Source organism: Rhopalosiphum padi, chromosome 1 (genome assembly GCF_020882245.1).
Source record: "Rhopalosiphum padi isolate XX-2018 chromosome 1, ASM2088224v1, whole genome shotgun sequence".
Taxonomy (NCBI): Eukaryota; Metazoa; Arthropoda; class Insecta; order Hemiptera; family Aphididae; genus Rhopalosiphum; species Rhopalosiphum padi.
In genome coordinates this window covers 20,664,409-20,691,145 of record NC_083597.1, presented here as the reverse complement: position 1 = coordinate 20,691,145, position 26,737 = coordinate 20,664,409, and the positions used below count along the sequence as shown (strand labels likewise).

Here is a 26,737-nt window from a genome sequence, read left to right as displayed (position 1 = left end):
TTTTTTTTGTTATTTATATTGTTTTAACAATCGATAATTAACCATGAAACGATTTTCGTATACTCTCAAGCTAAATTGAGCTATCTCGGCATTCGTGCACGGACATTGGTAAACACACAAAAAACAATGAGGACTCGACGTTTTAAAACTAATTGTCCTTTTCTGTACTCACTTGCAAGCGTATTCTCCGGTCTTTTTCATGTAACAAGAACCTCCGTGAAGACATGGGTTAGGCGAGCATGACACAATCCCGGTAGACCCTAAAAATAAAAAAATAATTAAAATAAATATTGTACATCGTTTCTTTATTTTGTTTGTGTATGTATATATATATTATAAATTAGCATATTTCTCTGAAAGAGTATATTGCGTTTTGTTTGTTCAGCGTTAAAAAAACGAGGACATTCCGGGACACACCTCTCTGTGGTCAAACAACACCTTGATTATTATTTTAAGTTAAAATATTAAATACGTTGTGTACACACATGGTTTTTAAAAATTCCTGTTTGACCAACGAATTCTTTAAAAATGGACACACACTGACTCAGCATGTATAAGAGCAAAGGGTTGTAAAACTTTATTACCACGAGAAAAAATGTATTTCAAGAGGGCAGATTATTTACAATGGGTCGTCCTGGAACGAATTGGTTATGTCCCAAGAAAGGGTTAACAATAACGTGAGAAACCGTGTCGCAGGGTATCTGTAAATAATGGTATCGGTCCTACACACGACAATCAGTGATTTTTGACCTAAATCTGTCAAAAATGCATCATTATATACTTGTATTGACCAAATCCATATCACGTGTTGGTGTAAGCACGAGTTAAAAATAAAAATTTTAAAAAAAGAAGAAAATTCAATTGTGTCGCGCGATCCTTTAGTGAGCCCGCGCCTGGCTAAATGATGAACTCATCCGGTCCAGGCCCGGGCAGGAAGTATTCCATTAAGCGATCGTTAATTCGCCAACAGCTAGGCAACTGTCTATGATATCATCAAGGCGGCGGCAGCGGCAGCGGTGGTGGCGGCGGCGGCTTAATAGAATGAAATAAAAACGAGTTGCTCAAATATATATATATATTCAGTAATATACACATACGTATAATACACTAGTAGAAGAGTGCAAAGACAAAGAATCATGGCCCGGTCGCAATTCAATTCACTCAGTCCAAACAATGCGCCCAAGCGCAATAATCATTACACACAAATACACGATGGTACTTTTTTCTTATAGTTTTTTCTTTATGTATATATGTATATAATATATATATACATAATATATTATCTACCGTTATTAGTTTTATGGCGCTGTTGATGAACCATCAAGCTATACACACAGTGCAGTTTTATAGACATTAATAATATATAAAAATAAGAAATTAAAAAATAGAAAATCAGAGGCTACATTCAAACACACACACACGCACACACACATACTGTCTATCTTTATACGTTATGTATAGTATTGTTGTGTTGAACACACAGCCGCCATGCAATAACCGACCGGATTGAATTGAACTTGTGTATCAGTGTATAGTGTATGTATACGTACCGATGTGACCGCATAATACAATACAGTATTATTATACATACTTATATATGTATAATATGTAATATACGAGCGGGGCTGGCAACATGGCGGATGGAAGACGCGTATATTACGTATATGACTACAAGACCACCGAAAACCTTGGCTATTACTACCTGTTGTTCGTCGCCGCCGCCGCCGCCGCCGCCGACGACACATTGGGCTCATACACGTGTTATCATACATGTCACATACACATCGCCACTTTTCATCGACGAATATAACCATTACAACTATGAACTTTATACTTTTATGAGATATTTAAAAATACTTTCAAAACAAAATAATTTATGAAATACCACCTATAGTAAGTACTTAATTGATATTTTATTAAATTACATAATTTCGTTGAAGAATGAGTATTGAGTGCAATATAACTTATATTATTATGTATATTAAAAAATGTACACAAAGATTCGAAAAACTGAAATAATACTTTATCAATGTATTGTACATGTTATTTATTTTTAACGTATGTATACGGATTTAAATTTTGAACGTAAAATGTTCTGGAAAAACATTTTCCATTTTCCATTCAACTATAAACGTAACTAATGTGCCTTAGTAGTAGACAATTATACAATAATTTTAATTGGAATCGATCATTAATATTATTTTGAAATTAAAATACATGAAAGCGTAAATAATCGACATTCAGCTCATTTTAATTGGAAATCCAAAAATGCAAAAATTATCATATCATAAATGTCCAACACATCACTACCGAATGAGACATTTACTCATGTTCAAAAAATATATTAAGTAGATAAAATCAAACATTTTAGTTCAACAACTGGTATAGAAAATACTATGAATATTGAATACCAATAATACAATAAACAATATACAGAACACACACTTTATTGATGTTACCCTAGCAGGTTTTTATACCACCGAGAAATACGGTAATACAAGTAAATCTACATAATCAACTTAATACGGATTATTAATTAAGATACATAATGATGTCATCTCTAATAAAACTGTTATCAAATAAATACTAATGAGCACCTACCTAATGGCAAATTAAGTCTCCAAGAGAACACACAAGGAGAAGTTTAAAAAAATATATTGTGATTTGTAGTTTTTATCTGATTTATTTTAAGGCAATTAAGTTATTGAAACAATTCAATATAGTAAACACGTTTGTCGCTCTAATTAATCAACTAATAACTATAACTTTTATAGTGTATAATATATTATAAGAATAATTAATCTTTAACCACTTTAACCAATGAGTATTATATACTGAATTAAACAATTAACTGTAGAGAAATATAAAATAAAAATATTATGTTTATGATTCTAACACACACGTGTATTTAGATTTTTTTTCACTTATTTATTAACAGATTCAATACATGATAACGACATCATATTAACATATTATTCACGTACATTAGACAATTAATTAAGAAGTAGTAAACGTTGTAAGTAATAGAATAAACAACTTCCAGTTAATACAAAAAACAGAATTAATAAACATTTAAAATCTCTAATAATTAGTGACAACGTCGTGAGAACAAAATTAAACCACTCATTTTGTAACCAGTCAAATTTGTTCGTAGACTTAAAATACCTATATCATTCTGTCATTTCGTCTTAAGTAACTTTTTTTTTTAAATCGTCAGGCTCGAGGGCTGTCTATGCTCTGCTTTCTCGCTACCTACAAGTTACAGTGCTCATACAGATAAAAGTACATTTTATAAACGAAAAAACATAAAAATAAATCTGATACGATCCAGTTCTAATCGACATTTATCTGTATCTATATGGTAATTGGTAGGCATAAAAATAAAGCATATTACGCGATTATGAAACCATAGTTGGTCTACAGATGGAAATCAATTAATTTTCGCTCAAATTTGCTGATGTGTGCCCGTGGATGCTCCGACTTCTGGGACGTAAACAGGAGGTGGGTGGAGGTTGTAGTGACTAAAGATCATAGAGCGAACCGTCTGTATAAGACTAAAACGCGGAACACGGGGTCCACAGATCGAGTTATTTTAACGCTGTCATCGCATTCGCATTTGTCGATCACAGCGTGCTTGTTTTGTTTTTGATACGATAAATTAATAAAAATCGCCCAGTCACGAGCGCTCGCATCTTACACCGCCACCGCTGTACAGTAAACGCGATGATGATATTTTCTTGGCAGTTTTTAAGTCTTTTTTTCGGCTTCCACAGGTTTAGATACCTCAATGGTAATAATATGAAATTAATTATATGTTGTTCTTATGTATACGACGTATATTATATAGGTGCTATAGGTATATTATATTAGATTAAAAACACCACTGCCGTCAACCGATCGATCGACACACGAGGGACCTCCGATTTTCGGTTAAGTCTCGTGTCCCGTGTTTTTGCGGCGCTCCGCATGAGGCCACTTGTTTGCCGAACGCGTGTTGGGCGGACGCCCGAAAAATACAGTGTATACATAATATGAAACAGCTGCAACTTCATACTCGGTGGCGGCGGTTACGGCACACATACCGGACGGAGGAGTGGAAAACGTAGTGAGCTGTGCAGGGTGAATGAGAGTTAGAGAGAGACAGAGAGAGAGAGAGGAGTTCGTCGTCGTCGCGCAGATGTTCCGGCGGACGGGCGGCCCGACGAAGGCGGCGGGTAGGGGTTGTTTTGTGTGTGCACGGCGCGTGAGGGTTTTTCGGGCGCCCCGGCGGACCGTGACGACAATATTCACCCGGCCCCCGTGCAGCGATGACGGCGGACAGGGATACCCAAAGCACTGCACCCCGCCGACCGGAGCGTTCTAGACACGAGTACTTAGGTGGTGTGCAGTAGTAGTAAGGGGGAGGGCGAAAAACCGTTACGACTGGCCCCCGACAACAGAACGCGAATTTCTAATGCGGGCGCGAGTCGATATCATGATTATTATTATTATTATAATAATTATACTAACGTGCGCGTGCATACGCGATATAACGCGAAACACTCGATTCACTAATATAGGTATATTAATTATTGTAAATATTGTAACGATATTATACGGAACCTAAGCCACACCGATGGATCTACTTTGCTTTGGTTTGAAACTTCTATTCGCTCGAGTCATTTGCGATAAAATTTATACTTGTAGCAGGTTAGTTGATCAATCAGATCAGCCGTGTAAACAAACACAATATCATTTTATTTTACGGTTTAAAATATTATAGTAGGTATAAATATAAATAATACATCAATACCGGGTACGGCGCGCGTCTGACGAGACGCATAATAATAAACACTAATTGGACGATAACAATGTTACGCAGACTGGAGTGTGTGTGTTTGGTCTGGCGTGCAATTCACCAGCGGCCGCACACTAATTTAAAGCCAATGAACCAATTTAAATAGCCGATGTACTTATTAGTTATTATAGACGCCAACGCTGCGCGGTCACGGTTGACTGTAAAATTAATAATAATAATATCATCATCGTCGTCGTAAAACCGTTTGTCAATCGAGCGCGTTAATCGCACTGCTAAGGTTCGCGTATGCGAATTCGCGTTATTGCGCACATATTGGGAACACCTAAGTCTTGAAAGTTATTATTTTTTTTTCGGTTTCATTGAGGTCCAGCTGTATAATGATGATTAAAGGTGAATTTACTCGGTCGACCCGTCGATCATCGATGTAACGACAACTGCCGTACACGCGCATGTCGAGGCTGATGTCACACAGGCGACTTGTTGATCGATATCAGTATAAAATAGATGCGTACTACGTTATACAATGATGTTTTTCAACCAAATAATACAGATTTAATAATTTAGACTTTTGACTATTGTTATTATTATACCTATATGCCGAAAATGTCAACAAACAGCAAAGCGATAGCGTTTGCGTCTTTGCGACGCAGATAACTCTGTCCAAATTTCAATCTGATTACGGTCTAAACTCGTAACGAAGTATCTAGTAATATTCTGAAAGTTATGACAGACGTATTTTTACTAAATCTACCACCGGAAACGTCTGGAATCCAGCGTTCAAATCTCTAAGGTCAAAAGTCGCAAGTTGCATAACGCGTTCACAACAATCACCATTCCGGTCAACTAAAACTATATTAAACGAAAATTTAAAGCGTAAACAACCATCAAAAAATACATTTATACACAGCACTTTTATTTCCCAGACGCCTACGAAGAATTTTGGGTCACAAGATTTTTGATTAATGAAATTGAAAAAAAATATATAATATATTAACGAAAACGTTACATAATATTCAAAGACGCATCATTATAAAGGTTCGAGTTTTGACCCGTAACAGCATGAAAGCGATCAATGACAATAGGCCAGGTATATACCCGGTGCCGGTCGGTCCAGGTAAACGACGATTTTATTATCAAATGTTACACAATATACTTGCATAACCCATAACCCGTACGGATTGCTTTTATCAAAAGCACAAAATCATTTTTCTTAAACTATTTTCCATGTACCTAATATTATTATTTTATTTTTTATTTACCTGATGCTCCATCGAGTTCCGCAGCTAACGTCCAGAATGCCAACAGTATGCACGTACCGACAAAAGTCCGGCCTGGGTTTCTTCTCCTCATGGTTCGTCGTATTACTTGTCGAATAACGTCGTAATCGGCGCACCAATACGAGGTATAATTAAAATTAACAATAAAAAAAATGCTATGATATTTATCCGAACTCAATAGAACACATGATTACCGTCACGCGCGCACTTTTTTCACACACGAACAACAAAATTACGCAACCGGCCGACGGAACAAAAATAATAAATAAATCTATATATATTTATTAATAAACACACAGGCGATTCGGTTTAAAACTCGAATATTATTTTATTATTACTATAAATTAAAAAAAAAAAATTGTAAATGCGGTTCAGACAACAACACGGAACGCACGACACGACGGATTATTTGAAACTGGCAGACAGTCGGACCGCCATGAAAAATACCGATGCCGTATTCGTACGCCGCGGGATGGGGGCAAAGGACGCCGGATGGGACACCGAGTTTTAGTCAGATTTACTCACTGTTTTCGCAGGAATGCAGCTTTGGGTGAAATTTAACACTTTGACTGTGAAAATTTGAAAAAAAAAATCGGAAAACACACGTAAACAAGTAAAAAACTTCGGAACTGCTCTCGTGGGGTCCGCGGACTGGTTCCTTTCTTCCCTTGGGCGTCGTACGTTGCGCTGCCTAGCGGACGCCGTACTCAACGACAACCACCTGCTCTTTTCGAATCCATTGGTAACCAAAATGGTTGGTAAGCTTAACTCCTTGTGCTTTATTTTCTCTATCCGCCGCCGCCGTCACACATGGTTGAATCGAAATACTGAAAAATAACACGAAATGTGCGTATGTAAAAATTTCAAACGAAATCGACCAACAGATAATAGAAGTACGTACAATTTTAATAATGCATACCGATTGATTTTCTATTTCGCACAATACCTACAATATTTACTTCATATAGGTTATTAATTTATTATATAAGATTAATATAAGCGTTCAGTCATTCTGTTTTTATTCGTAAAAGTTTAATTTGAATAAGAAAGTCAAAAATGATCGTAGGTATTTATTTATCCTGCTTTCTACCAAAAATATCAAATGCAGCTTCTTCTTTAATTTGACAGATTAAATATTATCATAATGTGTTCGTATAATATTGGAATCTAGTATTATAATCGGTGTATAACTTTAAATACTTATACGGAATATGAATACAACGGTTTTATTAATTATATTCAGTTTTTCGTTTTATTTAGTTAGGTACCTATATACTCGTAAAACAGAAATCATCGTTGTTCTATTGCATTATTTTACTGTTTCAAGAAAAATATATTACACATATTTAAAGAAAAAAACAGACTTTTAAACCTATAATATTAATAAAAAAATTAATTCACGTGTTATATAATTTATAGGTATCTATATTAATTATATATCATATTTTCGATTTTTAAAATTAAATAAAATACAGAATTATTCAAATTAGCTACTCATAAAGTTAGCTATACTTTAATAATTATTCATTTAACATTTTACTATAAAATGTCATGCATTTAGTAAGTACTATAAACCTGTATAGGTCGGGCCTGGGTACAACTAGCTTATTCAATTATATATTTTAATCAATTATAATTACCTAACTGATTAAATAGTGGTATATAATATAATATGTCATACTACTATATAATATTATAATATATAAATAAATTACATAGTATATAAGTACAAGTTAGGTACTAACTAAATATTCTATATTGTTTGTGATGAGAAATCGCTTTTTTCATAAAATTATGAAAATATTTTTTATGTCTTACTATATAATATGATTTTACCCATATCTACTAGCATAATATTCGTGAAGTGAATATAACTTACAATACCTATATGTTACTTATTTAAATTTAAGAACGGTCTTATAAATTGTAAAATTGTTCAAAATCATTTACGTGAAAATGTTTTAATTTAAATTTACTTAAAAAGCAAGTAATCAGTTACCAAAATAAATGTATTAATTTAAGTACACATCATAAACAAACACAATTTTATTAATAACTACCTATTTACGTATATAAGCGAAATTTATTTTTAAAAAAAACAACTAGTCATCTACCACTTTAACTATGGGCTTAAATAGATTTATTAAATATTTTATTAGGTGTTAAATATTTATAACACCATTGTATCATCATTTTGAAGTGTTAGCAAAGTTTACATTACTTAAAAAATTCCCATGACACTACACTATATAATACACCTTTTTAAAAAGTCAATCGATATTATAGTGACTGTAGTATATTTTGAGTGGACCTGTCAATATATTATGTTATAGCCGTTATAAGTGACCGTAGCTGTGTTATTTAGGCGAGACACTCATAGTATGCCTAATACCTATAAATATTTTTTTATATAAAATCATTCATGTATCATATATAGAACCAAAATCAGAAGATATACAAGTGATAAAACAAAAATTCGATTACAGATCATTATTATGATTTATGATGTTTTGCAGAAAATATTTCATTAATTCATTATAATTTTTAAACAACGAACATATCATTATAGTAGTGCAACAACATTAACTACTCTAAAAACTATTCTGACTATCTAAAAACTAAAAAGTACAATTAGTAAATTATTCGTCACATCTGATATAAGTTAATTATAAATTATAATACAAATTAATTATCATTATGTACACGAATGACATCAAATAATTTTATTTTCTGATTTGAAATTTGAGCACACCACACTCTTTATTTTTTTGTAGCACCCAAAATCTGGAACAGGAAATGCGGGTACTATAAAGAACTCCGATTTCGATATTATATTACAGACATATTATAACTACAACATTACACAACGAGTACTTGGTCGCTTTCAGTAGTTCTACTACCATAAGTCTTTTTTTTATTTATTATTTAATTTAAATTTATTTTACATTTTACATATTTACAAGTCTGTTAATTTGTTTCTAATAATCTAATCCCAAGAATTCAATATACAATTTGATTTATTGTTAGTTTTGAATTATTATAAGACAACTCGCAGGTATAGGTACACTTGTTTGCACTATATTTGAATGATTCGATTTAATTCGACACGATTTAAAGAACATTAATTGTATCGTCCTCCTTTTATCAGTTTAACAAACAAAAGTATTTGCAGTAAGCAATTAATATGTATCATTATTCCTCATAGTTAACATTTTAATTTCCTTAAATACTTAAAATATTTAATTATATCAATCATTAATGTGTTTTTGATTACCTATACATTCAATTTGAATGATAATAATTTCAATTATGGTTTTATTTTCTTCGAAATAGTAATATAATATTTAAACATATAAATTATATTACATTAAATATCTAACTAGTAATAAAAAAATTCTAAAGACATAGCATATTAATTAGATTAAATACATAATATATATATATATATACATATATTTCATTAGCAGATATATATCATTCAGAGAAAATTAATAGTATAACTATAAATTAAGTATAATTCATACTTACTGTTTTTTTTTAATTTTAATATATTATTATCATGTCTTCTTTATCTAAGTTTCTATAGTTCTTTTACATATATCGTAAATTTCCAACTTGCAAGTTTCGTTTATTACATTATTAATTTTTTTAATTGTTATACGTATATAAACTATAAAGTATAAACTATTTAAGTGTTTTTAACTGATATTAAATGTATTGATTAAATATTTTACTGTTTATGTTGAGTATTGTTGACCGCTTGTATTTCTCTAATTTCATACATCTACTAAATATATGCGTAAGCTGCCCCATTCAGTGTGTATCACGCACATATATTATTTATGCACGCTTAACGTTTTAGTAATAGAAATTTGAAAATACGTATTACATTTGATTAAGCAATATCTATATTATACCATATATTTTGTATTTCGTTACCGTCTACATTTCATTTCAGACTCGTAAATTATAGGTAGGTAGGTACCAATAGATGCCAAAAATTGACATGTTTATAAAGAGCGTGCTTCATCGTGATCATACTGATGTTTTTCATATTTACTAAACGAAAGTTAATCTTATTAATTTTTGAAATTTAATTTTCACAATTTAACATTGTTTTATAATATGCATATTGCATAGTACCAATTAGTTATTATCTATGTATAGTATACACAAATAAGAAAACAATAAATGACAATATTATAACTTGTAAACTTCGATAACATTATTTTAAGTAGGTAATAACTACTTAACATAATATATATCAACCGCGCGTACTATTTTTTGTTATTTATAAATTTAAATCTTAAAAATAAAACGTAGGTACCTACTTATAAATAATTGAACTCAAACCCATTTTTAAATTAAAAATTATTGAATTGTTTTCTATAAAATACATGATGATTTATGACTATGATTTTATTTGGATTTATTGGACTAATATAAACTTTATGATATTTAAGGAAACGATATTGAAAAAAAAATATGTTTATAATATAGATTAAATAAAGATGTAAATAGTCATCGATATAAATTTCAAACATTATCCCAATTCGCAATTATCTTGCTATGATGCTCATACTTTTATACGCTTGAAATAATATAATAAACTCATAACCGTGAATAACACAATTCATTACAATTTGTGTACGAATGAAATGGTATACTATTGCATTGTATATAAATAATAAACGGTCATGTTTGCGTGTGTACATAATGAATAATGATTAACTGAGATAAGTAATGGAGACAGTTTCATGAAAATAACCTGTGTCCGCGTTTTAATTGTACAATATAATTCTCGTTTAAATGTTCGTTTAATATACGCTCGTTTCTTCAGTTTCAATACTCATTATGCAACAAACATATAATTGTGTATTTCAACTTAGGAAAAAAATGTCGCCATTAACTCGGTATAGGTTGTGCCCTGCTGACGCCCCTCTGCCAACATACCTAGAAGATACATACAGTTATCCTCAGGTCGGTAGGTACTCGATGTTGCTACCTACGCACTACTACAATACGGTCAATACGAGTTTACATTACTACGATAGCACCCCAATTATACACACATATCTAAAATATTTGTAGTCGTTAGATTAGTCTTAGTGTTCTACGTTATAATATCTTGTGCAATAATGATCAAATCGTTTAATATAAAAAACTGGCAGATCGGTTATAATAACTTATAACGAATATGCGACATTTAAATTATCAAGTGTTTTCCTTTTTCTGAAAAGTTATTAATTATCGTTTACCCGCCTCGTAAATAAAGTAATCATTATAATCACACACGGGCGTACAGACAAAATCTAAGTTATAACGATCTTGGGTTATTTTTATTTTATTTTTTAAGTTATAATTATTACTGCTTTTATAACATACTCTATAGGATCCTATATGCTATATAGGTATTCAGCCAATTGTGTGAAATCATTATCCTGAGTGGGTTCTTTATAAGTTATGAGTTTATGACTATAAAAATGTACAGGTGCATGCGTCAAGATACATTATTTTAAAAGTTCAAAATAATTTATAGATTTTATGGCTCTTTATAATATAAATGCATTGATCAAGAACAGTGATTTGACGTATTCTTGAGAAAATAATTGAACTAAACAAATACGATTATTGTAGGTGTAATACAATATAATGTATTGTCGGAGTATACTATATAATATATTAATATGTTCTTTCATAGTTTCACATACTATAGTGAATACCCAAATATAATATGAATAATAAGCTAATACTTTTTAGACCATTTGTTTTGTGCCCAAATGATGATTAATTTTTTTGTACCTGTATATACTGTGACTCATAAAAAGTTTTATGTGCAGAATTGTCTTCCGCGATCACTAAAAAAAAATATTATTTTTTTTCTTAGGCAGGCACCGTTATATTTTTATTGCACTAGAAACGTACATACTTTGTTGCCATTATGAAAATCCTGTCTGTGACTGTACAAAAATATTTTATAATAACTACATACTTTATAAAAAATATAAATATTTTGCATAGACAGCAAGTATACCTGCAGAAATATAATATTTCTTCAGTTGTCGTAATTCATATGTTTTGTAATTTTAAACAATGCGTATAAAATGTTAAATTTAACTTGGATATAAAAAAATATGGGTATATACATATAATATATTTACCTACACAGACTGATTTTAATTATAATGACTTATTAACAATTTTTATTGACTAAATAGATATGTGTATAATGTATATAAATATTTATTATATATTAGCTACAAGATATGTAATTTCTCTGCAAATTAGTTTTTGTTTCTTGTTTGGTACTTTATTTATAATAAAAATCACTTTTGTTTTATGTCTGACTTAATTTGTCTATAGTTCAAGATTAATATTAAAATTGAACTACTATTAAATTTATATAATAAAGAAATAATACATAAATATATTAATTAGTTACTATTTTGCTAAATTGTCTACAATCTATGATATTACTAGTATCTAATCTTTTTAATAATAAACATCCAATAATCTTAACTATTTGTCAGTTATAAAATATTGGGTATAATTTATTATACTGACTAATTATTATAGTACAGCATCAAACTTTATGAATATTTTAAAATAAAAATGTGGTTTTAATTTTTATTTCCAAATTAATAATAATTATGAAACAAACAAAGTTGTTAAAATATTAAATAAAACATAACAAAATTTTTGTTTATTATTTGTTTAATAACTGTATGTAAAATGTATATTGGATTATTTTTTGACCAATTAAGTCCAAGCGAATAATTAAATTAAATTATTTTTAAAACATTGAATATTTCAATAGCAGAAACCTTTCAGATATCTGTAACTACAGGTAAATAGTTTATTTTTCGTTGAAGCGAAACATAATGAAAAAACATATTACATAATACAACATAACTATTAAATAATGATTTTTTATTATTTTATTAATACCCTCTATTATAATACCGATAATTATTTAGATAATTAAATTAAATTATATATGCATTTATAAATGTATGCAGAAATAACAAATACAACTGATTAGTATACCTAAAAAGTACCTTGTATTCGAAAAATATAATAAAAACTCATTATAATTTTCTATTAATTTATCTTATTTTAAATAATGTACAAAGAAAATAATAAAATGCATACCTCTATATTATTATTATACGTCTATAATTTTAAAGTTTAAAAACTATTTTTATTCACGATAGTTACAGTTATTTAATATATTCAACAGTATATTTTATACAGAGTACAGCTTCCAATTACGTGCTTATAATATATAATAAAATGTTTTTGTTTTCCAGACAACGATTTGTTAACTGTTCTCAGTAAACCAAGGTTTTCATCTTGTTAGGCATTTTAATAGATTGTTTGATGCAGATAATCGTCAGAGTTATCAAGCCACAACATCTAGTAATAGTTCTTAAGCTCAACAATGAATAGTGATTGACTTGAGCAGAAATTAAATTACCAAAAACAATAAACATCGGGTAGTTTTCTTGTATATCGAACTTATAAGAGACGTCGGTACATTTTTAGTTGATCCGATAAACATCGTTCGATGTTCGATGTAGTGTTTATCAATCCTGATTGATGCATAAATAAAATGTGTTCTTCGGGGTAATGAGGAATTGTTGGAAGACTTTTAATGCATGTTGGATCAAAATGATGAAGTCAAACTGTCATTAGGCTTAAGGTTAATTGAAAATCCGCTTTCTTTTTTAGACGTTTAGTGTCATGTATATAATGAATGGAAGTTAAGCCTTGAATAAATGTACTTAAAAAGTAGTTGTTACCTATAAAACCAATATTCTTTTTCATAAAAATTACAAATACTTTACCTTATTTTATTTTAATTAAAAAATTTAATTTTTCAAAAAATATAATATTATAATTACCAAGATATAATAATAGTATAAAATGTAAATTTGTATAGATCATAATGTAGTTAATCATACGACATATTTTGATAGACTTAGATTTTTAGATGTTATAATATCTATACATATAATACTATTACAAAAATGTTTTTTTAAGATAACTTACTATAGTAAGTAAATAATCAATTATTTTTGTAAGGAAAAAATTTAAATAGAAGTATAATTAGAATCTATGATTACTTAAAAAAAAAGTACCAACTCAAAAATAAAATATATTATGTTCCTAAAATAATCCGACATGTGAATTCAAATAATTCAATTACTTTTTAAATTATAAAAACTTAAACCTGCAGACTCTAAAGACTAAATATTAGGTTTGATAAATTATGCCTAAGGATTTTATGCAATCATTTTCATGTAAAGAAAACCAGTCATCTTTCCAAACTATTCCAAATTCAATATCCATATGGATATACATATTTATTATATCAAAGCCAACACAATAATGCAAAACATTACCAACTTAGATAATATTTTCAAATATTTGAAAATTGACGGTTATAATTTCACATAATATGTTTAGGTATTTATTTCGTTTTAGAGAGTTATTATAGGTAACCTATACTTAAAACGAATACATACAAATAAAAACATATGTTAAATAAATTATAATAATGAATTATTTCCTTTGGTTATTGTGAATTTTGTTACTGTAAATAAATAGTAATATTTGTATTAATGATTATTATAAATAGGTACTAATATCACAAGCTTGGCGTTTAATTTACCAAAATTCAATTATCATTCTTATCTATACCTACCTCACAAATGTATGTATAAGGACTTTTGCACAGTCACTTGACAACCAAAGTCATAAATAGTATATTGCCAGTTTATAGTGTACACAGAATGTACATTTAATAATAGTGTAGACTGACTTTTGAGCCGTGACGTAAACATTGGTGCCCAAATGGCGTCAACATACACATGTTACGAAACGGATCACCGATCATCCATGCGATGTGATCTTGTATATTATAATAAGTCCACATTGAACACCTGATAAAAATTTTTTTATTTGTTTAGTCTATAATAAATATTTATATTAAATAAGTACACACTTGTAATTTTGTTGTTCGACAAAATCATTTTAATATAAATATTTACGTTTTTAACTGACCAATATATCAAAGGTTTTCAAATTGTATCATTATTTATAATATTTCATACAGTTATATAAGTTTATAATAATATGTCTGATATAGAATACCCCATAGGTAACTCTGTAATGTTTTTACGTTTTTTAAACCCTTTAGGCACATAATATGTATTAATATTTTTAGAAAAACATACAATTACAACGATAAATAACATACAAAAATGTTCATTATAACTATATACATTGATTTGTATTTTACATAATATAGTTATTAGTCAATACAATGATACTTCTTATTTGCTTACAACTTACAAGTTATAAAACACGTTTCATAGTGGTCTTTAATGAAAAGTCTTGTGCAAATATAAAATTTTAATAGGTAATGATCACATTTTACATTATACTTCTTAAGTAAATGTTATGGATAATAAATCTAAAAAACAAATCGTATACCCACCTACTAATGATTTATTCGGAAAGAATAATATATCAATGAAAAATAAAATATGTTTACGTTATTGAATATTTATATTACAGATTTAAAGATATGTAATGTCATATACCAGTTAGGTATATGGCAAAAAATTAGATTTCATGTATGTTATTACTTATTACATATATCGTAAAATCTTAAAACCGGTCTCATTCGATTAGTCATGACGAACTATTATAGTGGAATAAAACAATATAATAAACCTATAGAGTATAGATACATTATAATTTAGTACGTTACTCGATGTGCCGTACACGTGATACGTTCATAAAGAATGAGGATACTAAAATAACGGCGTTGCAGTCCCATATAGTTGCTGATTACTTCGACCACGAGGTCAACATACGTATTAAATATTTTTTTAAACATAAATAATTAATATTGCTATAAATATGAATCAGGATTTATAAGTGTTTTTTCTAATTAATCGTACAGAATTACAAAAACTAATTGAATGAGTGTTACGTACAATATTTGTTACAGCTTGTAAATATTTTCCTCGTCATTGAGTTAATCTCATTCCTATGAAAGTATATAAACTCGAAACATTATTTACAGTCGGTACAGATACAATATTATATTAACTAGGAATAAATACAATTTATCATTAATAATTTTCACGAATCCAAACTTGAAATTTGAATCCTATTTGAAAGCTTAAATTTTAAAACCTTTAAACATTACATTAAAATATAATATAATCTTATTTACAACTAAATTAAATTTTTTTACAAATTAATTATTTCATACAACATTTCAAAACTAGTTATAATGATATTCTATACTGATGGGTTATACTTATACTTAAGTACTGGACTTCCTGTAATTTTTACTATATTATAATGTATGAGGAATATAGTTATTTTTAAGTGTTTCTGAGTTAAATGAAGCAATCATATTTTGCAGTTGTTTCACAGATAAAGTTGAATTTGCGTCACTATTGCAGTTTTCAAAATTTTAATTATTATTTATTGATAACATTATAACTCATAAAGTCATAACTGTTAATCACTATAAATTGCAAGCATTTTTATATTCCTAGAGAAATTCTAGTATAAAAACAAGATTGAATAAAAAGTTTAAATTCTAAAATTACTTATAAAAGAAATTCTGAAAAAGAAATCCTTTTTACTGTATGTAATTAGGTTAAGTTGATTGATACCAATCATCAACTGTTGCAAAATTATTATATTCACGCATATAATTACAAAACATTTTCATCTAACCTACCTTTGATATCTAAAGATTATAATTAATAATAAACAGAATACGAGTATACTATATAAATATATAATCGTATAATATTATCTTAATTTTTATAAATATATCATGAAATATTTTTAAATTTAAAGTCTATATAATTTGACTTTAGATATATTAAACAAACATGTTTGTCATTAATATTAATTATAATTTGTAAATTTATTTTTTTTATCAGTACCCTAGAAAAAATGATCAATTATAAATTTAAATAGATACTTACCTCATTCATAATTATAAATTAAAAAAAAACACACTTATTATTTGATGTCGCAGAAACAGATGTTATTATTTTAGATCATATAGGCATGTCTAAAATTAAAATTACTAATACTGCAATACTATATTAAATTATTCCATTTAGCTCATTTAAGCCCGAGTACAGTTTAAATGAAAACCATATTAACACATGATATTCACGTGTACCTACATAATTATACTGTTATACTAACATAAACGTATTTGAAGTACATGTGTCGTCAATATTATATTAAGAAAATAATATACTTTTTAACAAAACAAAAATATTGTGCGTGTATATAATATTTTTTGGTTAAACATTGTAAGATAATCAGCCTCTTAATAATGTGTATAGTGTATACTGTATTACTGTATACTCGGGATATTTTTGTTTCAAGAAAAAACGACCACGTTTTTCTTTTCAATAGTTCTATGTCAATTTGTCTGATTATTATTATTATTATTTTTTTTGTTCTGAACAACAATTCATTTTATTATTGTACTTGTCCTCAGCAGCGCCTCGATTAGAATATCAGATAGAATTTTTATGTCGAACGTGCTACGTATTAATATTTATGAATCCCAAAAATCTGCAAGTAAAAAGAACGCCCACCATAGAATACACTACTGTTTATTGTAAATTACAATTTGTAATACTATCTTTTGGCTTTTATATCCTTCCACATCTTTAAAATATAAAATATGATAAAATTTATTGTATTTATTTTTTAACCTTTAGAATCCTAGTCATTAACATCTTTTAAAACATATTTAGAAAACAAATAAATAATTAATAAATCCTTATATAAATTAAAACATTCAATTTACAACCTATTACATCTGCAGTTAATATTATCATTTTAACTCAATGTAATTTAATCATAATTATATAGCAATCTTTTAAGTGATTTAGTTAAGAACTGACTAATTTTTTTTTATTTTTTTATTTATTTAATTTTAATTTCATATAATGAAATACTGGGCCCCACTGAGAATTATATTTTTAATAATGCGTATTAAGTATAATATAATCACATGTACCTACACGTTTAAAATCAAAATTAATCCAATATATTTATTATAAAATTATTAATACTGCCTTGTATTTTCACATATAGGTATAAACACAATACTTTTGTGAACTAATATAAATTTAAATTATTTTTAAAGCTCAATTTATTGTTTCATGCTCACTGCTCAGAGACGTAATGAGGGTTTCGTTTCGATGCCATTAAAGTTCGTCTCTCACCAGTCACCATCCAAGCATCCAACCAATTCAAACAAGGCTATATTAAATACATTTTATTTATTATGAGTAGTAGTAATTATAAATAAAAACTGGGATATTTACTACTTCCCGTGGTATAAATAAGTGTTTTAAAGTTTGAGCCGTTCAACTTAATAAAATATATTTTAAATATAATTATCTACGTATGTTAAGAAAATTACAATACCTATACTCATAAGTAATAGCGTAAACCGTTCACGTCTTTATGGTTAATGGTTAATATTTTTTCGAATCACAAAAAAAAATAGCTCATATAATTAGTTTGCTGTAATTTCTGAATAAATATCCAGTCTAATTAGAATTGGAACCTCAAAACTTAAACATTTATAAAAAAAATTGCGACCTTAAATTAATGATATTCTAAAATTGCTGTAAGATTAACTTATGAAGAACTGTGTAGGCTATTTTATTATATTTTTGAAGGAACTATAATAGTGTATTAAAAAAAAATTACTAATTTTTGCTACAAAAAATAAATAAATATTAGGTATATAGATACTAAACTGAAGTAGAAAGGGTTATACCTAGTACATTATACAGTCCTGTTATTGATCAAACGACGTATGCACCAAATCAAATAAACACAAACAAGCAGTCTTTTTTTTTATTTAAATGATGAAATGTAGCCACCGATTATAGTATAATATTTTAATGCGTATAACATGTAAGAAATAAATAATAATTATGCCAAGTAAACGTGAGAAATCATTGGTTCCTACAGAGGAACTGATAAAAAATATAAACGAACTAAAAAAGAAAATTCAACTCTCTGGTAAGTAAAATAATATTCAATCCATTACGATTAATAATTATTATTTATTAAATACGTGTAATAACATAATATTCATATATAATATCATTATTTATTGATAAATTAATGAATTATTTTAATTGTATTGAAAATATTTTGAATAATGATAATAATTTTTATCAAAAGTTAAATAAATACCACATATAAAACCTATCACAGTGTTGTTTTTAAATAATATTAAAAATATACAATACATATATATATTTTATGTATGTATAATGTACACAGAATATTAAATTATAAATATAAATAATTTTTAAATAAGAAGAACAAAGCTATTATTGTTTAACAACAAATTCACAGTTACAGTTATGTGTGGTTAACCACTATCATTTTTCTATGTAATAGTTCTTGTTTTCAAAATATAGAATAAATTGAAAAATACATTATAGACTATAGTTGTTCAATATACAATTTTCTCATCCAATTATGAACTAGCCAGTAGCCAGTTATAAACCACGAATTTATCAATACAATGTATTAACTTTAATTATCAAAATTGTTGAATAATAATTATGTTATATAACATTATATTTCGTATTAAAATATAATCATTTACATTTTAGAAGGACAAAAAAAAGCGCAATATGAAGAATGCGAGGAAGAAAAGAAAAAAAACAACGAAAAGATTCAAATGTTGAAACGTGACATCAAAGAAATGTATCAAATCAAAAAACAAGAATCCACAGTAGGTCATAAACTCATACCTAACTCAAAACAGAAGGGCTGTAATCCCTTAAAAAGTTTTAAAATATGATTTTGTTTATGCACCATAGGTATATTGTCCAATGTGTATTAAAAAAATACATATTTGAAAATCTGGTTTTAAGTATACTGAAAAAATATGGACTCTAATCTATTTATTATTTCACAACGCACTTTTATTGTTTATTGCACGGAATAAAAGTAATGTGATAACGATTTAAATATTGTATGTATATCAAATATAAATATACCTATTATAGGTATACAAAAATGTTATTAGCAGATAATACTATTATAATATTATAGTGTACTAATTGGTTGTATAAAGGTTAAAATATAGATATCGTAGTACAATAGTGTCCACACTATGAGTCATCAATACAAATTTAAAAATTATTAATATATCTATTTTTGACCACTTATAGGACAAATTATCAATGAATTTCAAAATGTATAATAGTTTGCAACTTTAAGAAAGCGTTATTGTTTACTTCATCTCCTGTTATTTTAAAACACATTTACGAAGTTATGTATTTATTAATATTAATATAGTAATATTGAAATTCATTAAAGTAACTAACTATCTCATATATAACCTATGATACTATGTGTTTTGATAATAAGGCAAAATACAAGTAATCATATAAAAAAACAAAAAATAATAATAAGTAAATTTAAATATTGATTTATATAAAATGTATAGATAATTCAATATTTTCAGTGTGTAGACGCATTACCAGATACAAAACCACATGAAAAAATCATAGTTTTAAAGAGAAAAAAGTATCACGAAGCAATAGATATTTTGGATATAAAATTGATCGACATGAAGAAAAAAACAGATCTAATTAGACATGATATCAAACAGGTAGGTAGAGTATAATAACCAGTTGTAACCTAGATCAGTTTTATGAGTTTCTTGACTGCGGTGTTATAGAAAAGGATCAAGTTGAACGACTTGTTCGGGAGATGGAGTGACGTGCGGTCAAAGGTTGTTTCTACTGTAGACAAGGATTCAAATACGACTAAAGTATTAAAAAATATCCTACATTTTTAAATCTAAATTAATTTTTTGAAATACCTATGTGTTATAGACGCTTTCGGCACTAGAAAATCGATCTCATCAAATCGAAATGAGCCGAATGGAAGCGTCACACGTGACACGCAAATATAGATCTATAAGAAATCGACTTTTAGAAGACTCGGTAGTGTTTGATTCTACATTGAACAAATTAGAAAAAACAATTAAGACACAACAACGTGAAATTCAACGACTAGAAGTAATAATTTATTTTATCTGTTAATAATTATTTGAATTTATAATTTATTGTGTTAAGAAAATTAATGAAGAAGCCATTAAATCAAGGGATAAAACCAGATTAGTATTGCAGAAAAAAGAAACTAACGCAGCTAATATAGCAAAATTTCGTATGAAACAAGTAGAACAAATTAGGCGAGTTAGAACTTGTGGCGATAAAATTTAACTGACAATTATGTAATGTATACATGTTTGTAAACAGAGCACAAGTAGAAGAAAGGAAAACAGAGTTAGAAAAATTGGAACGAAAAATATTTCCACCGGGACAGAGAGCTACACATCAGGATTCAATTCCTAGTTCTTCGGAAGAACAACGGCTTGGAGATAATGGATCATCAGATAGTCAAGAAATTACTGACATGCCATATTTCAAACTGAAACAAGTCACTGGTAATGATTGTATGAATAAGACTGACAGAAAAAAGTGGTAGGTACCCACAACGGAGTTGGGTGGATGCAGGGGCGTATGTCATTCATTTTGAAAGTAATGATAAATCGTTTCATTGAAGTATATAAATTTTAGTTGTGCTTGCGGTAATCAAAATACGACCAATATATTTTTAAAACACTCGTTTTTCATTTAATTTTGTTTTTTTCATTCTTTCGAAAATAATAGAAAAAACGAAAATGTTTATCTTAAAGCACTAATATTTTTGCAATATTGATTAAATGAATATCAAAATAAAATACAAATATTTTAAATTAAAATACTCCTTAATTTATTTAAAACTATAAAACAAAATAATTTTTAAGTAAGTCAATTTACATTATTAGATATTATTGAATTTTGAATAGTTATATAATAGGAATACAATTAGTAATAAATAATAATAAATATATTTATAAATTATTGATTTTATTTAACCACTCAGGTTCAATTGACAGCGAAGACGTACGAAGAAAGTTTGTATCACAAAAAGAAACTAAAGATAGATTAACTACTTTGAAAACAAACACTGAGAATCAAAAAAAGGACCTCCAAATAAAATGCCAACAACTTAATGAGGAATTTGAACAATGTCGATTCTCCGATGCTCAAGACAAAGAACAGTAAAAATATCATAAATATTTATTTGTCTTAATTTTAAAATTATATTTTAAGTATAAAATTATCATAAAATAAGCTGCGAAATTTAAATTACTTAAATTAATTTTGGTCACCACTCACCAAAGTATTATTTAAATATTTATTATTAAAATATAATAATACACAGACATTTTTAGACCTGATTTTTCTTTATTTTTGTATACAAATAATGTGATCATAAATTGATTAACAAATTAATAATAAATTTGAATGTCCTTACCTATACGTTTTTAAATAACTAGACTGACTGATTCAAACCCAATGTACGATGCACAATCGTTTTGAAATAAACCTAGTATAATATTATAATATTTTTAAACATAATTATTCGCCTAGCAGTTTATTAGTTGTTAAAATATTTTAACTTTTCATTCTAAATCGATTTTTTCATTGATATTTTCCCATATTAATGACCAATTATTTATGCAGGAATGATGAAGAAACTGAAAATCTTAAGTTTAAAATTGTCGAAGAGACAGATAGACTCGAACGTTTACAAAAAGATAAGTCCGAATTGTCTAATCAAATTGAATCAACACTATTAAGGCTATATGACATGTGTCTTGCACTAAAAAAAGCAGACAGTGCACCAGTACCAGATAAATGTCCAAGTATTGATAAAGCTGACTGGTTAATATGTCTATTACAAACCAAATATGAGAATGTAATAAAAATTTATGGGGCTACAGATAAAGATCAACGTAATGTGAATGGAAGGATTAAAAACAACGTATGTATATTTTAATATAGAGCTATAAAAATCAGGAGTAGGTATTTAGGTACATAATATTAAAAACATATTATTCTGCATGTTATTAGGATGTAGCAGTACTGTGGTCATTGGAAGACAATGTCGTAGAATCGGCGAACAAGGATGAAGAAGAAAAACCTGTTCCCAATAGATATCTAATCAAGAAACAAGCACAAATCATGGTTGATTCTAAGAGTAAAAAAAAAGGGATTAAAACATCAAAAGGAACAACGCAAAAGACTTGATCAACTACCTAAATTTTAGACTATATGGAATAATATTACAATTACGTCGGATTTATAAAAACCATCATGATAAAGCATTTCTCTGTGTTTGCTGCTTATTATTACCCATGTATGTAACAACATTTATTATAGTCACGAGTATTATACTATTATCTACACATAGGTCGTTGAAATAGATATAATACATAAAACACATACCTGATAAAAGTCATTGAAAGCATTTTCGTATTATTTTACTGTTAATATTTCATAGGTATGGTTCAACACAAAATAAAATAAAAGTAATAATTTCATAACAAAATATGTAAAATAAAATTCACTGTTATACGTGTGTACAAAAATAAATTTCAATGTTATCTACTGATAATTAATAAAATATTTAAAGTGATTTTGATTATATTATACAATATATAAGTTCATTCAAATATAATAATATTATTGTGTCATACGATTGTCATAGGACATCTGTATGGATAACCAAAATTGTGTTTCTGTGGAATTTCTGGATAGGGTTAAAAAAACATTTCTAAAAAAAATTTTAAAAATTTAAAAATATGTATAAAACGATGTAATAATCATTTAATCAATTGTCAATAATAAATTTACAACATTCATAAACAATAGATAATATACACATTGAACAAATTTATGCAATATATATATTTAAAATAATAATAAACATTAAAAATTTGAAATGTCAATGAAAAAAATTTCTATGTCGGAGCCATTGCCCATTAGTCATATCTTTAATAATAAAAAAAAAATGTAAAAAAAAATATTTTACTGATGTATTTAATAACTATAAGGCATGTATTTTAATGTAAATTTAATTTTTTTTCGCAAGCTCTAAAAAAATGTTTTTCAAAAATAAAATTCGATTCATACACCATTATAGGACTAAAAAATACATTCATTTTATTATGCGACTATGTGTTATTTAAAAATGTTAACTGTATTGGATTTGAATTGACAACAGTTTGGTTAATCACATTTTCAGCATAATTTTAGATATTTTATCAATTATTATTATTTTTATATCATCAAAAGAAATTTAAAAAAAAATTTCAAAGTTCTTGGAAGAAAATGTATCTTTGTAATTGAAATAAATATTGAAATGATTAACTAGAAAGTACTAACATTGTGTTTTATCTTTTATAGGTTCACGTAATCACGTTATCGACGATCGTAGATAATATCTAATGCGTATATATTATACCTACCCGTAATTTATTTCAATTAATTAGGTAATTTCTAAAAAATGAAGTCTTTTAAGACGCTGATATTAACTATCAAAGACGATTATTACATGCAAGATAATAATCACGTAGCCGTAACCTAAACGTTTTGTAGAAATCTACAAAAATGCTTTTTATGTCAGTGTACCACGTGAAGTTGAAGTTTTTATTAATTAAAATAATGAAAAAACAAATCCGTATTTAAAAAAAATATACATAGTGATACATAGTGGATTTATTAACACTAAAAAGATAAAAAAAATGTTAAGATATTTTTAGATTTAACAATATTTATGTTAGTACAAACTATTACTAAGTACAATATTAAGTTTATTTTTTTTTATTCGTGAGAAAAATAAACTATAGAATAAAAAAATGCTACCTATTTAAAACATATTTTTTGAGAGATTTGAATATTTATGAAAAAACAAATAAATCCTGTTTCTCTTGCGACGAAACCTTGATGTTTAATTAATAATGAATAATTATACAGATTACACGACGTTGCTATGGCATAATATCTATATCTTAAACGATTGTATGGACAAATATAGTTATGATAATCAATAAATTACAACGTTCACTTCACACAGTGGACATTAAAACCGTTTTAGATCTGGTAAACTCGTATACCTACTTTAGTTTTTTTCTTTATTTACTACCTACCATGTTATACACCTTCAAACATGTAAGAATCTATAAATTCTATGTATTTTATAGATTTTAACCCGTTTTGACGTTAACGTGTACATAGTACACGAAATAATCCGCACGCCTCTAAGCTACTTAACTGCCTATCAAACAGTATAAATTAAAACTCATGTATACACATAAATGTATGTATGTATGCACCTAGATACGAAATCACACGAGTTTTGAATATTTATACGCATGTGCGATTAGATGATTCATGGCTGTATTTCCAATGGCTGGGAGTTCCGACTTTCCAAGACCTCTGAGTTATTATCTTAAAAATTATTTTTGTATCAAGTATGATTTTTTTTTCCGCGGAACATCTTTATACGACTCTCCTCCCTCTTTTACCAACTATACACACACTTACGCCGATAAAAATTATGCTGCAAGATACGGCCATGAAGTAATTAATCTTTGAGGGATAAAAAATTACCATTAACGGGTTAAGACCAGAAAATTACTTTAATTCGCATTCAACCGTGCAACACGACGGCGCGAGTAATATTATTATAAAAAAAAACATAATACATCGCGTGCCTACAATAAAAATCTTTTTACCTATAGGCTATATTATTATTGCGATCTATATGATACGACACATAAAAAAAAAATAAAATTATTATAACCAACAACTTATTCCCGAAACAAACTCGCAAAAGGAACATAATCCACACGTAGTTGGCCGTCAGAAAAACTAACGGCCACCGTCATTATTTCGTTATTTTATTTTGCTTTTTGTAAGAACGTTTCGTTCGGTTTCGTGTCCACGAAAACTCTTATAGGGACTTAAAGTATGATATAATAAATCCCTGTGAGATAGGAAGTCATAATCGACCGAGCACTCAGAAAAATTCTATAAAAATAAATTGTATACCGGATTCAAAGGAAATTATTTCATGTTATATTTGTGACAAAATGTCCCAGAGGAGAAACATTAATGATGAAAGATTTACACAAAAAAAAGAATATCTAAAATATATAATAATATACCTATAATATTTTGTTCCCCGTGGATCTACATAAATAAAAACATGAACAGAAAATAGATATAGATAGCTGTAAATCGAATTATTATGCCTAATAGCAATACAATTAGATTAATTGGAAGTACGAGTAGTATTTTTCAGTTCACTAATTTGAAAGTTATATAACTTAGGAAAAGGTTTAGCGTATACAATGGAATTAAAATCAAAAACAAATGACATGTAAGTTTAGTTTTGGATTTCTATGGCAGGTAAGCTATTATTTTATAGAATTTATATAATATTATTTTTACACCGGTATTATGGGGACAGAAAGAAGAATATTTCATATGGTCATACGAATTAAATTATCGGCATATTACCTATTTCGGTTGAATTTTCAAAAAGCTTTCAATGTTGGACAAAAGTCTTTGCGAAGACGTCAACTTCGGTATAATGCAGTTACTATACGTCATAATATAATATACCTATATACACAGTATACGCAAAAATCACGCATGAAATC

General features: G+C 27.7%; 2 protein-coding genes across 4 annotated transcripts in view; one reads left to right on the top strand and one right to left on the bottom strand.

Annotated features, from left to right (window-relative positions):
• The window catches only part of LOC132930598 (neurogenic locus Notch protein), a 49,500-nt gene extending 42,932 nt beyond the window's left edge, over window positions 1-6,568 (bottom strand). For both annotated transcript variants that reach the window (XM_060996550.1, XM_060996558.1), the window contains exons 1-2: window positions 6,058-6,568; window positions 173-260 (exon numbers count right to left, since the gene is read on the bottom strand). In XM_060996550.1, coding sequence (XP_060852533.1) covers window positions 173-260; window positions 6,058-6,148 — 179 coding nt within the window. In that variant the 5' untranslated portion in view covers window positions 6,149-6,568. The remainder of the gene's footprint in view (window positions 1-172; window positions 261-6,057) is intronic.
• Window positions 6,569-6,772: 204 nt separating this feature from the next.
• LOC132930611 (interaptin) lies at window positions 6,773-24,082 on the top strand. 2 transcript variants are annotated; one of them, XM_060996579.1, is made up of 10 exons: window positions 6,773-6,968; window positions 19,779-19,900; window positions 20,639-20,785; window positions 20,855-20,947; window positions 21,012-21,197; window positions 21,255-21,370; window positions 21,438-21,625; window positions 22,108-22,285; window positions 22,752-23,052; window positions 23,142-24,082. In XM_060996579.1, exons 1-10 carry the CDS (start codon window positions 6,920-6,922, stop codon window positions 23,316-23,318), a joined length of 1,557 nt encoding a protein of 518 aa, XP_060852562.1. In that variant the 5' UTR covers window positions 6,773-6,919; the 3' UTR covers window positions 23,319-24,082. The 2 variants fall into 2 exon arrangements, with proteins under 2 accessions (XP_060852562.1, XP_060852552.1); XM_060996569.1 differs by lacking the exon at window positions 6,773-6,968 and adding an exon at window positions 19,003-19,173.
• The last annotated feature ends 2,655 nt before the right edge of the window (window positions 24,083-26,737 follow it).

Coding starts and splice junctions, on each gene's coding strand:
- LOC132930611 (XM_060996569.1), top strand. CDS start 19,086: ATGCCAAGTAAACGTGAGAAATCATTGGTTCCTACAGAGGAACTGATA. Junction 19,174..19,778: donor AAAGAAAATTCAACTCTCTG/GTAAGTAAAATA, acceptor TTTACATTTTAG/AAGGACAAAAAAAAGCGCAA. Junction 21,371..21,437: donor AAACAAGTAGAACAAATTAG/GCGAGTTAGAAC, acceptor GTTTGTAAACAG/AGCACAAGTAGAAGAAAGGA.